The sequence below is a fragment of the Macaca thibetana genome, chromosome 2, assembly GCF_024542745.1.
Source record: "Macaca thibetana thibetana isolate TM-01 chromosome 2, ASM2454274v1, whole genome shotgun sequence".
NCBI classification, from domain to species: domain Eukaryota; kingdom Metazoa; phylum Chordata; class Mammalia; order Primates; family Cercopithecidae; genus Macaca; species Macaca thibetana.
Window position 1 is genome coordinate 191,436,433 of NC_065579.1, and position 23,373 is coordinate 191,459,805.

The window sequence follows — 23,373 nt, forward strand, 5'->3', positions numbered from 1 at the left end:
AGAAATGTGTTTCTTCCAAAAGTTTTTATTTAACTCACTACCTTACTCCATTCATATTCTCTGGAATGTGGTGTTTACAATTCTAGTGCATCAGATGTGTTAACTGAGCTCTGCATTCAAAAAGTACTATAGATGAGAATGGGGGAAAAATCACCTCAATTTAAGGATTCATTAGAATTTAGCTACTAGCAGTGAAAACTTATATCTATGAATTAGCAGAAGAATTCCATAGTTGAGATGATTTCATTTTTAGCCCATTAAAAAAAGCAGCTGTTCTCTGATATTTACTAAGAGGATTGGTCCTATTGTAGATACATTCACTTTACAATAACATATTCTATAGAGTCAATCTAGGAGTTTGTAATACTTAAGTTATTTTAGACCTAAATACTGTAGCAATCTTCTGTCATTATATTTTTTTAAAATTAAATGTTTCTGAATGTCCATACAATTAAAATCATAGCACAGAAAGCACTTTAAGATTCAATTTCTCTGTCCCTCTGCCAGACATGGTTATATCTAAACTGTTGTGGCCTAATGGAAATAAATCCTATTTTAAAAGACCTCTAGAGACATCATAGTTGGCAACCAATTCATGGTTCAGTGACCTTTTCTGTTAACTGCTTCGTTTCTAGACTTTCTTTACATTGTTCATGCTATTATTTAGGCCCATTATCATCTTTTCTTCTGGCCTTGGTAGTTATAAAAATTGGCTGGTCCCCATACTTATTAGACATAATCTGAAGACTTCTTAAGTATCTATTCAACTAACTTATTTTCTTTGGATGAAAAAGGTCTTTTCCTCCAAACTCTGTATAATGTTTTTCCAAACATTTATCATCTTTCTGACCCATACACATGTCTCCTGAATGTGACAAGCAGATAGAAGATAAAAGAGGAATATTCTTCCTCCTTCTCTCCCTCCCTCCCTGCCTCCCTCCCTCCCTCTTTCCTTTATTTCCTTCCTTCCTTTCTTTGACTTCCTTTCTCTCTTCTTATCTTATTTATACCTAAAGATTACTGTCTGAGCAATGTATATTCTTAGTATACAAAAGATTTCAAAACAAATAAATAATTTAGAACACTATGATATCACATTCATAAAGGAAGAAAGTATTTTATTCTAAATGGTAGTGGCTGTGTGTGTGTGTGTGTGTGTGTGTGTGTGTGTGTGTGTGTGTGTGTGTGTGTGTGTGTGTGTGTGTGTGTGACAGAGAGAGACAAAGAGGGGATTCTTGTCAAAATATACTGTTTTGATGTTTCAAAAAAGATGGGTATTTTGTTCAACATATAAAGATTTCAAGTGATGAAATAATTAAAATTGATTTACCCTTAAAAATGATTGCAGTACTTTTTAATTGCAAAAATAAATTTTTCAAGCGGCATTAAGTCTGTTATTACCTGTTAGTTTCCAGGTCTTTTTAAAACTCTAGCTGAATATTCTTAAAATATTTTTACCATCATGAAGAATTCTTTAAAACCAGTTTATATATATGCATGTAGTAATGATTTTGGTAGTAATATAGGACAATAATTAAACGACTATTTGTGGCAGTTTAAATGTAAAATCAAATGTATTTTGTATCCTATTGCATATTCTTCTAAAATCAAATGTATTTTGTATCCTATTGCGTATTCTTCAGCACTAACTGATTGACCAGTAGGAAAATTTGTACAGAGACTTGGATATTGTCAGGAGGCCTAGGAGCCAGTCTATGGTGAACCGCCGTGACCTTGAGAAAGTTCTTTAACAATTTAGGTTTTCTGTTTTCTCATGCAAAATAAGTTTGGACTGATAAGTTCTAAGGTCACTTCCAGTGCTCACATTTTATAGTTTTATTAGAGACAGAAACGGACAGGCTTTTCCGACTTGGGATACAGGTGCTGCAACCTTAAAAGCAGAAAGGAATGAAGTTGAGAAAGGCTATGAGAAGGGTTGGAGTGCAGCCTCCCATAAATGTCGAATGTTAGAAGATAATGAATGAACAGGTTCCAAGTTACTCTGCCTTTTTTTTTTTTTTTTTCCTGATTCTTTGTGCCATGTCCAATAGGACAATAATTAAAATCTGCCTGTTTCATAGAAAGGACCATATTCTGTGTATGGAAAGGAAATGCTTTTACCTGACCTTTGGAGAAATGTAGAGAAAGGAGAAATATGGGGAAAACTTAAATAAATTCCTATAATTTATTCTTTAGCAGAGAAAGTTAGGGATGGTAATTTTTTTCAAGTGAGTGAAAGGATTTTATATAGTCCATATTAATGACTTCTATTTGCTTACTGAAAGTAGAACAAATGAAAGGGGGGTTAAATTCTGAACAGACAGCCTTTCCTTTAGATAAGAGGATTCATTTCTTGATAATCAGAGTTGTTAAAAACTTAAATGACCATTCAAGATAGACTCCTCTCCAAAACCTCTGATGTTTTAGAAGCTTCTATATTACATTATGTTATTAGATAACTTTTAAGATCCTTAATAGGCTATAAAATGTTTTTCTTTTTTTCTTTTCTTTTTTTTTTTTTTTTTTTTTTTTTTAGACAGAGTCTTGCTCTGTCCCCCAGGCTGGAGTGCAGTGGTGCAATCTTGGCTCACTGCAACCTCCGCCTCCCGGGTTCAAGCAATTCCCCTGCCTCAGCCTCCCAAGTAGCTGGGACTACAGGTGTGTGTTACCATGCCCAACTAATTTTTTGTAATTTTAGTAGAGATGGGGTTTCACTGTGTTAGCCAAGATGGTCTCAATTTCCTGACCTCGTGATGCGCCTGCCTCGGCCTCCCAAAGTGCTGGGATTACAGGCGTGAGCCACCACACCCGGCCTAAAATATTTTTCAATTATTATCTGTCATTGATGTGATATGCAAATACATTAGTCTAAAGTTCTTAAACCCATTGGATTTTAATTAATAAAAGGATTCCACTCCTGTGGGTTGACTGCTAGTAAAAACTATAAGCAAGAAAAAGGTGCTTTAAAATTTTTAAATTAGGTGATTTCCAATAATTTTTTTTGTTGTTTTTAATATACATTTTTGAAATGTTTTAGGAATTTTAAATTACTGAAAATACATGAAAACATTTAGGAGTCATTTCTCTACTTTTCTGACTTTAAGGATTTATTTTAACTGCTTCAGTCTAATGGGATCAAATTTATTTTCACAGATTAATCCAAAAGATAATCCTGTAACTTTTTGTTATCTCAAAGCAAAATTCTGTTGTTACAGTTTGTCAGGTCCTCTCTTTTGTAGTGCCTCAATATTTCTTACTGTCATTTAAAACACATCATCTAAAAGGTGTCAAGAAATGTAACCACATTCTATCCATTCTGTGTTTTTGAGTCTGGGTGGCATAAGTGGAGATGCTATAATAAACATTAAGCCTGTGTAAATGAGAAAATTTCTTTTTAACTTTTCTAACTTGAGTGAGTGAAAAATTATGCTTAGTTTTTTTTTCTCTGTAATGAAAAATAAAGACATTATTTTACTCCTGTTGAAGGGAATGTGTGAATTAAAAACGTTTCTAAATTGACTTTAAATTTTGTGTATGGTACAAAAGTATGCAAGAGAAATTTTATCTTTGTTTTATAACTGTACCACTTAACAACAACATTCTTTAGCATTTATTTAAACTATAGGAATATGTATCAGGTCTAATTAATTTTGATTTGCCGAAAGCTATGAAAGTTATTTATTTGAGTAAAATATATTGTAGATTTCTACTGGGACTATTATGAAAAAGTTCTGCATTTGACATGACAGTAATTATATTTGCTTATAAAATAGAAACAAAATAACCATTTCCATTTTTTAAATATATATTATTTGAGCTGTCTCTAATAAGATGCCTAATGTTTCAACATTAAAAACAGAAAATGTAATTATGATTTATAGATAAGATTATAAAGTTTTCTTAGTTCTCATAATTTATTCACTTTTTTCTATGCACTATCTCAATTAAAAAATATGCAAGAATTTAAATGCAGCACCTTTTTAAAGGCTTGCTATTCAATTTATGGTCATGGGCCAGCAAAACTTGGATGCTTGTTAGAAATGCAAAATCTCCGGTAACACCCCTAACCTGTAGAATCATAATCTGTATCTTAACCAGCTCTCAGGGTGACTCATGCTTATTTGAGTATGAGAAGCATGGATTTCAGTTTCATAGAATATCGTTGGCAGTATACACCTTTTAAAAATTGAACTGATGATGAGTTGTGGGACTTAACGTTCTTTTTTCTAAAATGCTCAATTTTTGGTTTCTGTGTAGTTTTTAGCACCTAAGATTTATAATGTTTTTAAACCCATTACATATTAGTTCTCTAACCTGTCATCTGGTAGCAACATGTAAAGTTATTTTAAAATGTTTTATAATTTTATAGCTCTCATCCATTGTAGCTCTGCCATTTAATCATAGTAGATAATTTAAGCTTCATTTCTATTTTTCTTAAATTATTCATGATTATACCTAAAATGCTAACAAATACTCATTCATGGACAGTGTGAGCCATATATTCAAATATTAACATGTTCTTTATCTTAAGAGAAGAATCATTGTTAAGTCAAATCTTATTACTTTTCTGTTTCATTTTATGTTTCCTTATTTTTATTTATTCCATGTTTTCTTTTTTTGTTTTGTTTTAGTTGGGTCTGGTAAGTTGACATTTTATTGGCCATCTTCTAATCACCGTGTCACTGTGACTGGAACTTCTCTTCCCCTTTCCATCCATACCCTTCCATGTCCTTCAACCAATCAGCCTCCATGTTTCACTTGTCATTGGCCACAAAGACAGACTGCACAGAGTAAAGTCTGCAGGAAGTATGGGTAACTGTGACAAAGAGTGAAGGTAATGGGGTTGCTAACTTTATATCTTATTAAATTAAATGTTGTGTGATCTGTATCCTTTTATTTCTTCTCTCCCGAAATAAGTGATAGGATTGTATCTTGGTTAAGTACTGTTCCAATTTATAGATCATAAGATTAAACAAAAATACATGCAGAGAATGATTTAGGTTCTTTTGGTTCAAAATATATTTGTGAATTCACATATGTCTGTCTGAGATTTTATAACTATTGCTCTATAACAATCATTAAAAGTCCTGTTGGTGAGTAACAGCCTTGCACTTAGGACTGTTTGCACTCCTTTTCATTTCTTTATGTCAGATTCATTTCATTTTGTGTAGGAAATAATCCCAAGATGCGTCCAAAGTTTATCAAAATGTACTTTAATAAACATTTCTTCTAAGTGCTTACCTTGGAGGAAGGTCCAATCATAAGGTCACTAGAAAGCAATTTTTAGATAATTTTACATGAATATGCAAAAGAGTATGCCAGAGAATAACTTTGACCCTAAAGACTCTCTCTCACTGTTTTTAAGTTAAAAAGTTACAATAGGTCTGGCATGGTGGCTCACACCTGTAATCCCAGCACTTTGGAAGGCTGAGGTGGTTGAATCATTTGAGGCCAAGAGTTCAAGAGCAACATGTCTAACGTTGCAAAACCCCGTCTCTACCAAAAAAATACAAAAATTAGGCATGGCGGTGCACGCCTGTAATCCCAGCTACTCGGGAGGCTGAGGCAGGAGAATCGCTTGATCTGGGAGGCAGAGGTTGCAGTGAACCTAGATGGCACCACTGCACTCCAGCCTGGGCAACAGAGTGAGACCCTGCCTCAGAAAAAGAAAAAAACAAAAAATTCCAATAATATTATAAAAGTGACTTTTCATAGTAATACAAATAGGATGGATTGTTCAATAATAATGTAATATCTGGATTTGAAAAAATTGATTTCTATGTGATACCTTACAAAAATACATGTAAAGGATGAGATATAAACATAAAATAATGAAGATATAAAAGCACAGGATGATAATTAAGTTGAATATATAATTTATTATATATTATATAATCTGTATTATTGATACAATAACAAAAATACCTAAATAGACTAGAAAGACTATTAATAAAATGGGAAAATATATTTGCAACATATAGGAGAAATGACTAAAATTGTGGCCTATCAACAGTTCTTAGAAATCAGAAAGAAAATCTGAGTTCATGAGCACAATATCCACAACAAATCAGATATCAATGACTAGATAGTGTGAAGAAAAATGTTTTAACATTTCGAATCGAAAATTGTTAATTAAGAGGAGAATCTGTTGTTTGTTTGGCAAAGATGTTAATGCTCGATGTTTGTGAGGTTGGGAAAAAACGCTATTTGTAGGCTGTTAGTGAAAGTATCAGCTGATTAAAAACATTCCTGAGCATGGTTTAGCTATACTTGTTAATACATCCTGGATCTTTGCATATTTTCAGACCTTGTAACTCTACAGCTAGCAAATAATTTTGATTATACTTGTCAGAAGGATGTTAACATTACCATTATTTTTTAACACTGAAAATTAGATATAATCTAAATTTAAAACAACTGAGATTGGTTCCGTAATTAAAGGTAATTTGCTTATTGTTTATTAAACAGTCCTTAAAATGATTTTTTAATAGTATGACCCAATTTCTGTGGCAGAAGTATGGGTAGGTTTTCTTTTCTTCCCTTTTGTCGAATTTTCCAAATTTTCATCTCTGAACATAAATGATCTTGGTAACATGATTACATATTTTTGATTACGGCAAATTTAAATTAAAATTGTAGCTTTCAAAAAACATTACAAACTTTCATCATAAACATTAAGTGGGCACCTTTAGTGAATGGCCTTCTCAATCTAAATAGATAGATAACAATGACAGATTGATAGATAGAAACATATTTAGGCCATTAAATTTTTTTTCTTAGAGATACATCTACTACAACTGATATTTAAAAACACATGTAGAAGAGGGTTTTTAAAAGTTATGTTTCTAAGACATATCTTGTGGCTGATGTCACTGTTGATGTTGGCTTCAGAATATGCCTACAAAATACAGTAAATTTGTTTCCAGGCAAATATCCTGTATGGAAGGATTGCTTCAGGATGAGTGTAGTTAGCATAAGGGTTTGTATTCCTTGTTCTCGAGTAAGTCTTTGAGGTCTGAGGAGAACTGGCATTTTATAAAAGAAACACAGATTCTGGCACACATTCTTAAACATGCTTCTGAGATTTAAGAAAGAGACCACCCGAAGTTTTTTACTTAACTAAGTGGTTTGAACATTTATATTTTCCTACTCAAATTCCCTGCATATTGAAAAGTCATATTCTCCCCCTCATCTAATTAATCACTTGGATTTCTTTCACTGAAGCAAACCAAACTCCAGTCTGAATTTAGTTTATTATCCAGTCAGTCCTTTCAATGTCTTGGTCTGATTTTGACATCAATTACTCCAGCCCTTGATTAAGGAATAGAATGCTCCTGTATGGATTTGTACTGGAGGAAAATCCCCGAGCAGTGATGCACTTGCCTATTATTATACCTGGGTAATGATAGTGTTTGCTAAATTCATGAGTAAGCCATTCAATTACAATCACAGTTTTAAAAAAATTATAAGCTAGAACTTCAGTGTTACCAAATTGAACTTAAACTATATTTCCTAACTTTGTATTTTCTTCCCCATAAGTTAGAGGATGTTTGAAAGCCTTTGACCTGATTTTTCAGGTCTCCTATAATTTTCTAGTCAAATGTTATAATTTCTACTCAACCTCAATTAAAAAAAAAAGAGTAGAGAAAAAGGAACACTAATCTAGGAGCTAGAAGTTCTAATTACTTTCTTCAATTTTGCCACCATGCAATCATCAAGTCGTTCTACATGTACTTTTTTTTTAAAGAGGCTTTATATTTGAAATATATACATGTTTTTGATATGCATATTAAGTAGCTTTTAACATTTCTTTATGACCTGTAAATTCAAATACCCAGATTTAGGGACATTTCAGCTATTTTATTAAAATTTATAAATTTATAAAATCTATAACTTTATATATTTTATATATATTAAAATATATTTTACATATATCTGTATATTAAATGCAACTGATCAAGAAATTGTAAGTCACAGAAAAGTATCTTTTTCAATACTGACCTTCATTAGCAAAGAAATTATATTCTTGTGAGCAGACTGATGACATTTGTGAACAGAATCTGAATATAATTTCATTCATATTCACATTAAGGAGTTTCCCTAAGTGATTGATTTAAGTAATTCAACATACTTTTAAAGAGAAGGTTAGAAATAGTGTAAAAGTCTTAAAAAGTAGAGTAGACAAACCCTGTCCTGTAGAAACTATTAAATGTCGCTTGAAGCATTTGTTCACTTCAATTGAAACTGAGACAAGAGAGGAGAATAATTAGGTGTTTCAGACAGCTGATAAGAAATGGATTTGAAAAGTGTAAACAGTAGGTAAAAAGATTTACATTCTGTGCACATTTTTCCAAGCCCAAAGCTCAGCCCAAAAGCAAATACCTTTTCTTTTCCCAGAAGTGACTCCATCAGCACACCTAACGTTTTCAACTACCATCGTATTCCATGCAATTGACACAATTTTCTGACACTATTTACTGCTGGATGAAGTAGCCGTTTAAATCGGTCTAAATCAAACAGTTTGGACAAAGCCGGCAGTATTTATAATGTCAGGATGAGCAGATGTTTCAAATTTGCCCTCATTTCCATATATATTCTGTTTGAACATGCCCTTGCCTATGTAAATGAAAGAGGCATTGCACTCCACTCTTGCTTTAAATTCATTTCTATTCAAATAATTGGACTGAAGATTTTAAATGGTTTTAATTTGCATGGTAGCATTTCAGGAGATTTTGAGTTAAAGTAATTTTAAGACCTTCCTGCATCAGGAGATCCTTGTGTGTATGATTAAAACTCATTCACCTTTAAGCAGATCTAAAGGAGAAAAGATAATATTTATTCATAAAAAATTCAGGTATACTTAGAATGTAGAGGGTCAAATTGTAGCTTTAGAATTCTTTTCAATATGTGGGTTAATCTTAGAAGGTCAGGTAATAAAAAACTTCATATAACAACTCGGTTTCATTCTCTAACCATGAACCTAACATTTTAGTTTCAAATTAAGGACAAGAATTGGTATATCATTACTGTTTTACATAACATGCTGTATAAAATAACAGCAGCACTTAGAATATAAGTGATTGTCTCAATTAGGACAATAACTACGTGCTTTTAATTCAGTGTAATTTGTTTCATCTCCTTTAGAACCTCCACATTTTGTCGTGAAACCCCGTGACCAGGTTGTTGCCTTGGGACGGACTGTAACTTTTCAGTGTGAAGCAACTGGAAATCCTCAACCAGCTATTTTTTGGAGGAGAGAGGGGAGCCAGGTACAACCTTTTCCTAATTTTTTTTAAATCAGCAAAGATGGTTGCCAGGATGTATGAGAAGAGAAACCAACATATTACTTAGTCATGCAGCTGTCACGTTAAGAAAACTGGGAAATCTCTTGAGTGCCCAGAAAATTTTAGCAATGAGAAGGAAGACAAAATTTTCTTTACTGCTTGAATTCTGAAAGCAATTTCTCTACCTAGTTTTGGTACACAAGGTAGTATATAAAGTTTACCTTTATTTGTAGCTCAGCCACATTAAAAAGAAAAACACTTTTTTCTCAATATTATCCAATTAATTATTATTTGTATTATTCAGGTATGTAGAATTATATATTAAAAAAGATTTATGTACATTTAAAACAGATGATAATTATTCAGTGATTTCTCTGAAAGCTTCAGGAGTCTGAACTGCCTTCTGAATCATTAACCTATATGAAATTATCTTTAACAGAGATGGTGTGTTAAATATAATTTGTTAAATTCAAATGTGTTGAAAACTATCACATGCAGTCAACATTTGCTATAAAATCTAACTCTCTTTTATGAACTTCAATTTTGTATATGTATGGAAACTGAAATACAGAAATTTATACTCTTTTAAACTCTTAAGTTCATTATTGGACTTCAGTTTAATAAACAGGAAATCTTAGAAGAGTTTAAAATATCTTTTTGTCTCATCTCTTAATGATTAGCCTTCTTCAGTAAAACAAAAACGTGACTGGGCACAGTGACTCATGCTTGTAATCTCAGCACTTTGGGAGGCTCAGGCAGGAGGATCACTTGACCTCAGGAGTTTGAGACTAGCCTAGGCAATATAGTGAGCCCTCATCTCTACAAAACATTAAAAATAAACAGCTAGTGGGGCATGGTGGTGAGTGTTTCTAGTCCCAGCTCCTCCGGAGGCTGGGGCCGGAGGATCACTGGAGTCCCTGAGGTAGAGGCTGCAGTGAGCTGTGATTGCATCACTGCACTCCAGCCTGGGTGAAAGAGCAAGACACTGTCTCAGAAAATAAATATACAAAGCAGAACGTTTCCCTCTACTTGCTTCTGATATGTGTAAATAAACAATTCTCATTCATTTTTAACACTTATTCCTGACCTTTTTTTATTTTGCTTAAATCAATCATGGGTGTTTGTTTCATGGTCTTGCTTCTAATGTGTTCTTATAAAAAACAGGTCATTTACTGACTGCATTTAATATTTGGTAGGGAATGCTATCAAGTTCACCTTTTCTTCCACTTTGGTAGCCAAATATTGATTTGATTATCGTATATAGGCCCTTATTTGAATTCTAGTAACTTGGTAGGTTCTAACACATTCCATTTGGCCTCAAAGAACTAAATTTGCTGAAATCAAATTATAGACAAGAAAGAATGAAATATTTCAATAGGGCAGGAAGAATTTTAGTGCATTTTAGAAGGAAATCTTTGTAGCAGTAATAGTAAATCCACTGGAACGTCTTCTTAAAGGAGTAGTATTTTGATGATTCATTTAAGTTACTTAAACATTGGTTCAAATTTCCAAATAATTTAGGTTTTGTTCAATATTCCAACTCACTTTTTCCTAAAATGTTGTCATTGTACATATATCCATGGAATAGTTGTTAAACCTTTATAAAATAATGTATATTAAAAGGCACCAAAACTTTTTAAAAGAATTAATTTTGTTGTGGTAGGGAAAATGTTACTATTTTTTATTTCACGAAATTCAGTAACATGATCTGTTATTTTATGTGACATATACCCTAACTCTAAGAAGCATGATGTTTTAATTAAATTCAACATAGGAATTTTAGAAAATCCATAACAGGATTTTCTCACCAATTAACAAGAAAAACAAGATATGTGTTAAAAGTTTGGTATAGGTTACTGAGCTTTTACAATGGATAGCTAACAGAAATGCTTATTGTGGTGCCAAAGTGGTATCGTATCCTTGATTTTAATTTGTCAGAATTTGTTTACATATTAATTCTTGAATATATTAAAGGTTTTAGGATTAATAATCCTAGTAGTCATATATAGGTGAAGCAAGACTTTTGTCTTTATTTTGCTAAATAGGTCAACATTTTTTACTACAGTGATAGTTAATATTCTTACATATCTAGTATTGCTTAAAAACAGATAGAAACATATATATCAATCTTGAGAGTTACTTAAATTTTCAAATGATCCTATATGAGGTTAGATTATTAAACATTGTATGTGTATATGTGTACATATGTAGATATTTACGTGCATGGATGTGTATATATGTGGGCATGTGATGGAAGCATATTTAGCTTATTTTTGCATATGTATATATAGAGATAAATATGCATATGTGTATGTATACTTTTATATGTATGTTTTTAAATGTAAATGTATAAATGCCAAAATACTGGAACCTAACAACCTATTTTTATTTTCCTCCATCCCAATTTCTGGGTTTAGAATCTGCTCTTCTCATATCAACCACCACAGTCATCCAGCCGGTTTTCAGTCTCCCAGACTGGTGACCTCACAATTACTAATGTCCAGCGATCTGATGTTGGTTATTACATCTGCCAGACTTTAAATGTTGCTGGAAGCATCATCACAAAGGCATATTTGGAAGTTACAGATGGTAACGTGTACAACATTTTATTTCAAGATGTCCAAGTTTGGCTTAGGATCCACAGAGGGTGCCCGTAGATATATTTATTCCCAACTTTATACCTTTTTATGGCTATTTTAGTGCAAAACCTAAAAGAGTGTTGATACAATAAATTCAAAATTATTCTTATTTTAACCTAAATGTTTGATAAATTCGTAGCATTCAGTCGGATTCATAAAAGCATAGCAATTATCTAAGGAGAAGTTTATACTAAATGGCTGCATATAGGAATATATCTATGTTTTGGAAAACAAAAAAATATTTTGTAATATCTTAGTGTAAATTGCCATCTCTTCTCTTTCCTCTATAATTTAGGAGATACGATGAATTTTTAGATCATAAGTCCAAAATCTAATAGCTCACACTTACAATAGTGAACAAGTTTTCTTTAATGTGATTTTATTCTGTCAACTCCCCTAAACACGCTCAATTAATGCCAAACCTATTATAAAGACACAGTGCTGAACAAAATCTCCAAACTGTGAGATAGACAGTAGTGATAATTTGAGAAGAAGATGAAAGAAGAAGAAAAAAACACACATAAATATGTTTTATTCTCTCTCTCTATATATATATAGGAAATATTTCTTCCTGGTCATTCTCTTAATGATGGCTTTAGGGATTAAGTAGTTAATTTTGCTGAAAACCAATTTTTTTATGATTAGTGCTTTTACTGTTCTGTCCTACTTTGAGGCCATGAAAATGTTCTTCTATGTCTTCTTCTAGAAGTTTTATTATTTACACCTTTGAGATGCAAATTTTTTATCTATCTTGGTTAATTTTTGTATATGGTATGAGTTCAAAGTCAAAATTCTTTTCATTTCCCCCATATGAAAACTGATAATTCGGCATAACTTACTGGAAAGACTATCCTTCCTCCACTGAATTGCAGTGGCGTCTTGTCACAATTCCAATAAGCATAGATTTCTAGGCCTATTTCTGGTCTGTTTATTCTATTTCATGCCACCCAAAATGCTAGGATTACAGGTATGAGCCACCACGCCTGGCCCATATGTTGTTAATTATTGTAGCTTTATACTAAGTCTTAAAAACTGGTAGTAAAAGTCTCTGCCTTTCTTTACTTGTTTTGGGTTTGCTATTGAAGATCATCCACATTTTCTTACAAATTTTAAAATAAACTTGTGAAAATCACATGTACACACCCACTCCCTAAACAAACAAAAAATCTGAATATTTAATTTTGTTTTTATTTAAATTGTTGAATAACTTAAGAATTAACATCTTAATCTGAGTCCATTCAGGGAATCAGTATATATCCTACAAATATCTCTCAATTATTTAGGTCTTTAATTTCTCTCAGCAATGCTTTGGAGTTTCAAGAGTAAAGGCTTTGCAGATATTTTAAGGTGTTTCATGATTTTGATGAATATATATATTTATATATGTATACACATGCCGTCATATCAAAAATATGTACACAGTCACATCAAAAATCATGTATATTATCTTTAATATATAGGAATAAAATTATAATAATATAATTTTATTATTGAATTGTATGAGGCAAGTGCTTGAATGTACAATTGACTTTTTTATATTAACCTTGTGTCCAGCAACTTTGCTAAATTCACTCATTTTTAATAGTTTGTAGGTAGATTATTTTGAAATTTTTATGTACAAAATGTGTCAGCTGCACATAAAAAGTTTTACGTCTTTCTTTCAATATTTATACCTTTTATTTCTTTTACTTGTCCTACATTGCCTCTGACCTCCAATATCGTGAGCAGAATTGGCAATAATGGATATATTTTTCTTGATCCTAACATCAGGGGGAAATAATTTAATATTTTACCACCAGATACAGTGTTGGCTAAGACTTTTGTAGATATCTTTGAATTTCAAGAAGTTCTGGAGGAATTTGTTAAAACATCAGTTTCATTATTTTCTTTTCTAGTGTTCTCAGGGTAAGTGTATATTCCTTAATGGCTTTACCATTCATGATCTGCCCTTACTGCAGGCTCAGTTCTGAATACTGTGTTGCTCGCGTGCCCTAATCATTGTGCTTGCCGTGCTTCTCCATCTTAAGTCTTCTGCACGTTGTTTCCACCAACGTGAAACTTCATTTCCTTCAAGAAGCATTCCCTAACTCTTCCAATTCAGGTTCCATCCTCCAGCCCCTGCAGTATATACGTAGATTGCATCCTGTACTTTTTTTGTGTTCTGTTTATTTTCCTGTGTTCTTCATAAGACATTGAATTCCATGAAGGCAGGACCTGTGTTTCTCTAGTCCAGTGCTTGCTAGTATCCAGCCAAGATCTCTCATGTGCCAAATGCTCAATAGATTTTTTTTTTTAAATGAGTGGATGAAACCAAGAAAAAAGGAAGAACAACTAGCTTCTGGTTAAGTGAGAATTCAACACTGGGATTGTCTCTCTCAAAAGCTCAAACTCTTACCCCTGTATATGATACATATTATACATGTACTGGCTCCAATAAGCTAGAATGACATAAAATATTTTTATAATGTCTTAAGTACATTACAGCCATTAAATAATGATTGTGAAAGCCATATAGTGAATTTGATAATGACTACTATAACCAATATATAGAGACATTAGAACATAGAATGGCACATACATTAATAATTGCAACTTTGTAAAGCGACTTATATATAGGTATACATTTAAAAAGATTTTAGAAAGCTATGCTAAAGTCTCAAATATCACCAATTTTTGTAATTTAAAGCAAAGGTTTTTATGTGCCGACTGGCATGACATTATCACAAATTGCTTGTATTTGTGAGACTAGATCATGCGTAGACCTTTTATTAAACTATAAAAAACAAAATCTCTAAATATCTGTGAATTTGGGATTCATCCCTACTAGCCAGTTCAGCAGTAAATGTTCTGTTTCACCCTGCAAACTCTGGGGGTTTTAAGGTGATTTTGTGTTTGCTGTTTTTGCACTGTTTTTAAAGTTTTGTTTGCTTTATTTTGGAGCTTATTGATATTGTGAAAACAACTTAACACTGTGGTCTCATTCTTCATGGGTAAAACTAGAATTATTGCCAGTGCTGGAAATAGCAATATTTATACATTAGCAAGTCCAGAGGATGGCTAGTAGGCAGAGTACTTGGGGATACTATTTGTCTTTAGCTTCTTGACCTTCTTTACTGTTTGCAAACAGAGCAAAGACAAAGGCAGAATAAAACATGAAGCACGGAAGTAGCAGCTGCCTTTAAAATGTTGTGTTGACTGTAGCTGTGGTCTATCTCTAATAGCATTTGACTCAGAAACATACAAATTCATGTCTTCTATTTAACTGAACATCTTTCTTCTCTTTATTATAATATTAGAACGTAAGAAAACAAAGTTAATGCTTACTACATAATGTATAAAATTTAAAGTCATTTGTGTTCATCTCACAAAATGCATAGATACGTAGTGCATAGAGTGTTATATTTTATTTAGAAAAGTGATTTGCCAGTTAATACTTGATTTGGACAAGTCACTTGGACTTCTAGAGTTTCAGTTCCCTGATTTCTAAAATGGAATAATAATATTTTATAGACAAATTTATACATTTCCAAGATATGACATTTGTACTTTGTAAATGGATGAAAATTACGTTCTTTATCTGTGATGTATATTGGCGTATAAATGTGACTTTTGTACATGAACTAATCAATGTGTGTATATTATTTTCTTTTTCACTTAAAAGTATTTCATAAGTATATTTATGTATATTAACATAGACTTCATGATCATTACTTTGAGGTGACAAATTACTACTTTTGGAGGGGTTTTGAAGTCTTTCATTAAATGTGGGGAAAAGATAACTAAACTTTTATAAACTTGTATAACCCTGCTGTAAAATATATATATTATATATAACTTATGTATTATATAATATACTTTATTTTATATATTTTATAATATATTTTAAATGTATTCTTAATATATTTTATTTTATATATTTTATAATATATAAATATTGCAGCAGGTTTGCACCTCCTGTTGTACCTGTTACACTGCTTATACCATCACTGCCTCCACCACTATTATTTTTATACTGACAATAATGAGCTACCGTGACTAATAACAAGTTATAGGATAAGCTTACATAGGGCCAGGCACTATACTAGAAACTTTTCACACATGAATAATTTCAGATCTAACCATATTTTACCAGTGAGGAATCTGAGGCAGTGAATGTGAAGATATGTACCCAAATTACAATGATAAGTAGCAGAACTAACATGTTTGCATCTCCGATAAGGTAGCTACTTACCATATGGGGCTATTTAAATTTGAATTTAAATTACTTAAAATGAAATAAAATTGCATATCCAGTTCCCCAATTACTCTAGCTACTTGGAGCTATTGGCTAATATATTAGAGAGAGTAGATATGGAACATTTCCATTGTGTGGCACTAACATTTTCTGACTCCAAAGTCATTGCATTTAATCCTTTGTTAAACATTGCTGATTCTTAAACACTTCCTATTTTACTTCTGGATAATTCATTCTGATAATTCTAGTAGAAGATCCTAGACCTGAATATGAGGTTTGTCTCATTCTAAATTAAGGTTTGACTCATAAATGCAGTACATTCTTTGGTGTCTGTAAGTGTAAACATTTTACGAGTATTTTATTCTACTTCATGACATCAAAAACCTTAGTTTCTCTACCTGAAAACATCAAATTGCTTTACTGTACTCTAAATATTTCTCTTCTTTTTTTTTTTTTTGAGACAGGGTCTCACTCTGTCACCCAGGCTGGAGTGCAGTGGCCTGATCAAAGCCCACCACTGCAGTTTAAACCTCCTGGGCTCGGGTGATCCTCCCACCTCAGTCTCTCAAGTTGCTGGGACTACAGGGGCACGCCACCATGGCTGGCTAATTTCTTCTGTGTGTGGAGATGGGGTTTTGCCAGGTTACCCAGACTGGTTTTGAACTCCTAGGCTTAAGCAATCCACGTTCCTTGGCCACCCAAAGTGCTGGATTACAGGCGTGAGCCCCAGTGCCTGGACAGATCTTTCATCTCTGATTTGCATAATAGTTTGTTGTTGTTGTTGTTTTACCAAAGAGGACACTAGCGATACTACAGTACATATATATGTCAGCCTTTTGCAGTTAGCCAAGCACTCCCTTATCTGTTCCATGTAAATATGCATAACAATGCCCTTCCTGAGATATTTAGAAAAACGTATTATTATGCTTAGTTTGTGGATTTAAAACAATACAAAACTGAGGCTTAGAGAATTTAAGGAACTTGCCCAAAGACATATGGCAGATGCTAGAGCTGATCCTTTTCTTTTATTGTTTTATTTTTGTTAAGTATGCATTGTATTGTAAATTATATGGAAACAATGACATCAATAACTGGGTTGGGATGGAATGGGGAGGTGTGGATGACACTAAATAAAATACAAATATCAAAGAACCGTAAGGGTAAAGAACATAGAATATATTCCCAGATATTGGATTGTTTCTAAATATGATAAGACTATCAAATTTAAACCATCCTTCTATTAGACTTAATTATAATCAGTTATAAAGAATACTCCTGCTAAGTTTCAAACTCTAGCCTTCTAATTCACCCCTTCGTATTGCAAACTTCACCCTAGTAACCAAGACATAGAAGAGAATTGAAAGATTAGAGTGGAAATGCGCTCCATTGCTTTCCTGTTTATCTTTTCTTTTCTTTTTCTTTAGTTTGCATGCACAAAACTAATATTTATTGCATGGCAAATGAGGAACAAATTAAAGTGTGACTCCAGCTTGTGGAAATCTTTGGTGCATAAAACTTCGACCATGACAGATCCAGCTTTGAAAATTATTGCCTCCAAAATTTAGTTACTCTGGCAACCAGTTTTCTTTAACCAGGCAACTTAGAATCTTTCTTTGTATATTCGTGTCTTTTAAAAATTTTCATTAACATCCAGATTTTTCAAGTTGATTAATTAAAGAAAATTTCTGAAATTTAGTTTTTAAGTCATTAAAAAAAAAAAAAACACTGGAGAGTTTCATATAAATTGCCTAAATCAGGGGATGGGAACGCCTCTTCAGTGTAGGATTTATTCTAGTTCCAACACAGTTGTGTTTCCCCCTAAAAAGGACTTCATGCCAGATAAAGGTTTTAGATTTTAGACTTTTTTCGTGTAATCATAGGGATAATTGTATTTACACATAATAAAATTGCCTCTTGTTATTTTCTGTAGTACGTTATAACTGTTATCTAAGGTAACGGAGTTAGCTGAGGCACGTTCCCAATCCTATTAAACCCAATAGAGCAGCACAGTATTTGCCAAGTTAGAACATCATTTTGACTTGTCTTTTGGATCAGCCAACCAACAATGTATTTGGGCAATTTTCCAGTTTCTTTGAATTCATTACAATTGGGTAATTTTCTCCCATGTATATTGTAATAGAAAGAATTACAGGATAAAAAGGCACAGGGAACTCAATCATACTGATTTATTGAATTATGAAAATCCAATGCACTTTTTTGGATCCAAAATTGTTAAACATTCTGGTATGGTACCATGTTTCTTTTTTTCTGTTGTACGAAACACTTACGAAATGTCAGTTTGGTTTTGCTTCATTCGTTACAATTTCTCTCATATGTTTCCTTGAGAGGAATGGTTTTTTGTTGTTGTTGTTGTTATGTTGTGTTTTTTCATATTTTTAAGTTTAAAAAGTACAGTATTCCATTATCACGACTCTGTATCTACTTTACCATCCACAATCCTAATTCGAGTTCTTTAAATAGGCCTCTTGACAGTGCAGCCAGCTCAGTGAGTGGTTGGTCATTCGAACGTAGCACATTGTATCTCCTTTTAATATTCTGAATCAGTGCATCCTATAAATGCATTTTGAATAATGCATGTCTCCTACTTTAATTACTTGTTTAATTATCTTTAGTTTGTTTCAAAGCCTAGAGCAACTGCTGTTGCTTGGATGATTAGAAAATTGCTTCCAGTTGCAAAAATCTATTTCCTGTTGTTTCTTCTGGCAGTGATTGCAGATCGGCCTCCCCCGGTTATTCGACAAGGTCCCGTGAATCAGACTGTAGCTGTGGATGGCACTTTAGTCCTCAGCTGTGTGGCCACAGGCAGTCCAGTGCCCACAATTCTGTGGAGAAAGGATGGAGTCCTCGTTTCAACCCAAGACTCTCGAATCAAACAGTTGGAGAATGGAGTGCTGCAGATCCGATATGCTAAGGTACCTTGGAATGGCACCTGGGGTTTCTTGTTTTGTTTCACTTTGTTTCTGCCTCCAACAACTGGCATTGAAATTTCAAACTTTGCAGTTAATGAAATGTTAAATGAAGAGTAGTAATATATTTTTAATTTGATGTTTTATTTTTTTCAGATATTTCATTGTATATGTTTGAGATGATTTAACTCATAATTTAGTCCATGGCAAGTAATTTAAGGTTATATGGAGGAGAAGAAAAAAAAGGATTTCTGAGAACCTACCGAGGAAACTAGATGAGGGTTTGTGAGAGAATAAATGTCTTCAAAGTAGTGGTATGATGTAGTCCTTCCATAAGGCATCTTTTAAGATATTTACCTGTATCATTTTATGTGCAATATACTTCGATAGTTGTTCTATTGTAAATATTTGTTTCATCATTTTGCAATGGCAAAACTATATATGCAAACAAAAGCCATAAAGCAATGTACACACCGAGTGTACAATTCAAATCAGAATGCTAAATGATGGAAAACCCACAGGTTTGTAGGAACCATTTAAGGATTTACTTTCACAGGGCGTCACATCCCATGCCTGCTCTTTCAGGACTTTATTGTTTTGATTTTTCTTCTTTTTTTAGGTCAAGATCAGACCAGCTCCTGAGGCATATGAAAGAATGGTCCTGACAGCAATAAACATAACTTTCTGTTGCTTGATTTCCTAGTGTGGGTGGTTCCTTTGGAGCACGGGATCAGCATCACAGTTCACTTTAAGTGCCACAGCAGTTAATATGTTGTGCTACTTTGTGACCTGGTTATTGCAATTGCCAGAGCAAGATGACAACATTCTTTCTTTATCAGATGTTACTTGAAGACGGTTATTAGCTTGAGCAGAAGTAGATGGGTTTATTCTGCTGCTGCTGATTTCAGAGTTGAACGTGTGGCCTGTTTGCTCTCTGTCAGTCAGTTTTTAAAGAGGAACAAGAGTGTTCATTCCAGCTCGAGTCTGGCTTTGTACTTCTTAAACTGCCTTAAGTTCCAGGTTTGAAAACCCGGGAAAGTCAGTGTTTTAAGAAAAAATTCTGTGATTCCCATCCTTTTTCTGTTGATCTCATATATCCATATAGGTATAACAGATAAAATATAAAGGCAAGAATAGCCATTGGTTAAGCTTTATCAGCCTTATTATATGACTTACTAAACATAAAGATATATTTTAGCAATAAATATTAATGCTTTGAATTTGAAGAGTTGTATGCCTTACCTTAGGAATTATTGTCCCTGAGACTGATGATAATATATGCTAATGCAATTAAATATTTCTTATTCTACCATTAGAACAATCATATAAAATCTCTTTTTTTCTATATTGATGTAATATTTTCCCTCACATTCAATAAAAATATATTCAATTAAGGGGAAGTTTCTGGTTAGTGAATTTTAATGCAGTTATCCATATTCATGGATCATATACAAACCTGTAATTGCGTTTTCAGCCCAGTGACTTCTTGATTTTTCCAAATATTTATTTTTTGTCTGCCTTCTCAGCTGGGTGATACTGGTCGGTACACCTGCATTGCATCAACCCCCAGTGGTGAAGCAACATGGAGTGCCTACATTGAAGTCCAAGGTAAATTAAATGGTATATTTCCCTTAAAGTAATGCTTAAAATGCAGTTATTTACTTACTGGGATATTAATGAAGTAAATGTCCTGTTCCCTGAGTAGGTGTATGAATATGTTATCTGCATTTATATGCTTACCTGTGTATGTGTAAACATCTTTTATTTTGGCCTTTTTTCCCACTTTTTAGAATTTGGAGTTCCAGTTCAGCCTCCAAGACCCACTGACCCAAATTTAATCCCTAGTGCCCCATCAAAACCCGAAGTTACAGATGTCAGCAGAAATACAGTAACATTATCATGGCAACCAAATCTGAATTCAGGAGCAACTCCAACATCTTATATTATAGAAGCCTTCAGGTAGAGTGAAGGAGATGCTTCCTAGTTGTTCTTTTTTGATTCGCCATTAAATACGCATGTTCTAACCTGTGTGTCTGTCCTTAGCCATGCATCTGGTAGCAGCTGGCAGACCGTAGCAGAGAATGTGAAAACAGAAACATTTGCCATTAAAGGACTCAAACCTAATGCAATTTACCTTTTCCTTGTGAGGGCAGCTAATGCATATGGAATTAGTGATCCAAGTCAAATATCAGATCCAGTGAAAACACAAGGTAAATATTGATTTACTTAACCCTGTGACACCTACTTATCCTTAGATGTTGTAATTGCACAAATGACTTGTGTTACATGCTACAATTGTACATTTACAGTCTGTTGTTCAGGTTGCCCAAGTTGCTTAATTAATTTTTAATATGCAAACACAGTGTCTACAAACTTTATTATTTTCTGGACTAAGCATACAAACATAAGCTGGATTAACAAAGAGAACTGTTTCTCATAAAATTACCAATATACCAAGACAAAAGTATGATGTGAGGAGATGGAAAGTACAATGATGGTAACCAGAGACTGGGAAGGGTAGTAGGGTGGCTGTGGGGAGAGGGGATGGTTAATGGGTACAAAAAAAAATAGTTAGATAGAATGAATAAGATCTAGTATTAGATAGCAATAGGGTGACTATAGTCAACAATAATTTATTGAACACTTTTAAATAACTAAAGTATAATTGGAATGTTTGTAACACAAAAAAAGGATAAATGATTGAGGTGATGGATAGCCCATTTACCCTCATGTGATTATTATGCATTATATGCCTATATCAAAATTTCTCATGTACCCATAAATATATACACCTGTTAGGACCCATAAATTTAAAAATACGTGAATATTTGTGTATTCCATTCAATTTCCTGAATTTTAAATATAGTAACATATAGGTGTACAATCTTAATCATATTATAATTGTATTTAAAATTAACTGAATTTTATTTATATATAAGTTCAGTACTTATAACCTTCTGGATGAATTTTTACATTACAATCCTAATCAGATAATACTCTCTTGAGATCACATGAATGTAGGAGATATCTGGAAACTTGTTATTAATTCCTCTGTCCAGTTAAACTCCAACAAGCATGGAGAAAATACTTTAGGTCTTTATTTTGTTTGGCCTGTCTTTATTGTCAGTTATATATGAGCCATAATATAAGAAACTTTTAAATGAAAAACACCTACGTTTTGGTCAAAGCTGGGTTTGCAAAACAGATAAAAGAAAAACGGACATGTTTAAAGCTACTTCTAGAACATTTAAAACTGGAAATTTTGTTCCTTTGGACCAAATTTTGGGTATTCTGCATTTTATCTTTTGTGAACAGAAATTACTTTTAGCTTTTAACAGACGGATTATTTTCATCTCTCCACACTCTTGCTCATCCTATTATTTTAGTGCTCTAATAGGAGTAAAATTAATATACTGGAAAAAAAAGAGATGAATTTGAATCATCCTTGACCTTTTATTTTTGGAAAAAAAAAAACACATGTCATTGTAAATAAAATGTGCTTGTTTTTATATTAGTAAAGAAAGGTAATTTTAGAGGGGAATGATTCGAAGTATAAAATTATTTTCTCAACATACAGAGGGATAGTGTTTCTATCTTAAGGAAACAAAGGAAAAAGAAAAAAAATAGACTTGGTTATTTTAATAGAAACAAGTTATACACGAGATGACTGAGACTCAGACTCCTTTGTTGCTGGTTTGGGAGAGCGGTCTGCCAGCCATGTTGCTGTTTTGTTACTTCAAGTATGTACATAAACAGTCTTTTTGGAAGCACTTCTTGTTTCAGAATTTGCAGAAAAAGCACACCAAGTTGTAGAGCATGCCCACGTGTGTCTCTTGTGTGACTGTAACACACCCATAGCTCATATTTGCTATTATGAATCACCTTTCCAGGAGCCTTAAGGCAGTCTGAGGTTTTTGATATTAGATACACATTTGTAAGGAATGTAGACCCAATGACAGCTGTAAAATGAATTTAAACGTTTGTCCCCAGTACAGTGGTCTCCAGCCAGTAGACTGTAACTGAAAGTTTTTGGCGACTGCAGCTTAACTCTGTTTTGTCCTGTACTCACATGCATGATTCCGTAATATGTAACCTCATTTGTAAGTGAGGAGTGAGTTAGCATTCTGTCTGAACATTCATTTAGTCTTTTTCACATTTCTGTCAATTTGACTTTGTATATGCATAGCTAGTGGAACAATGTGTATAGTCTGTTCTCACGCTGCTAATAAAGAACTGCCCCGAGACTGGACAATTTATAAAGTTAAGAGGTTTAATTGACTCGCAGTTCA

General features: G+C 33.0%; 1 protein-coding gene across 1 annotated transcript in view; it reads left to right on the plus strand.

Moving 5' to 3' along the window:
- The window catches only part of ROBO1 (roundabout guidance receptor 1), a 1,153,604-nt gene that overhangs the window by 1,060,299 nt on the left and 69,932 nt on the right, over positions 1–23,373 (plus strand). The window contains exons 9-14 of the mRNA XM_050779013.1: positions 9,145–9,269; positions 11,702–11,873; positions 18,885–19,090; positions 20,611–20,692; positions 20,875–21,043; positions 21,128–21,294. Coding sequence (XP_050634970.1) covers positions 9,145–9,269; positions 11,702–11,873; positions 18,885–19,090; positions 20,611–20,692; positions 20,875–21,043; positions 21,128–21,294 — 921 coding nt within the window. The remainder of the gene's footprint in view (positions 1–9,144; positions 9,270–11,701; positions 11,874–18,884; positions 19,091–20,610; positions 20,693–20,874; positions 21,044–21,127; positions 21,295–23,373) is intronic.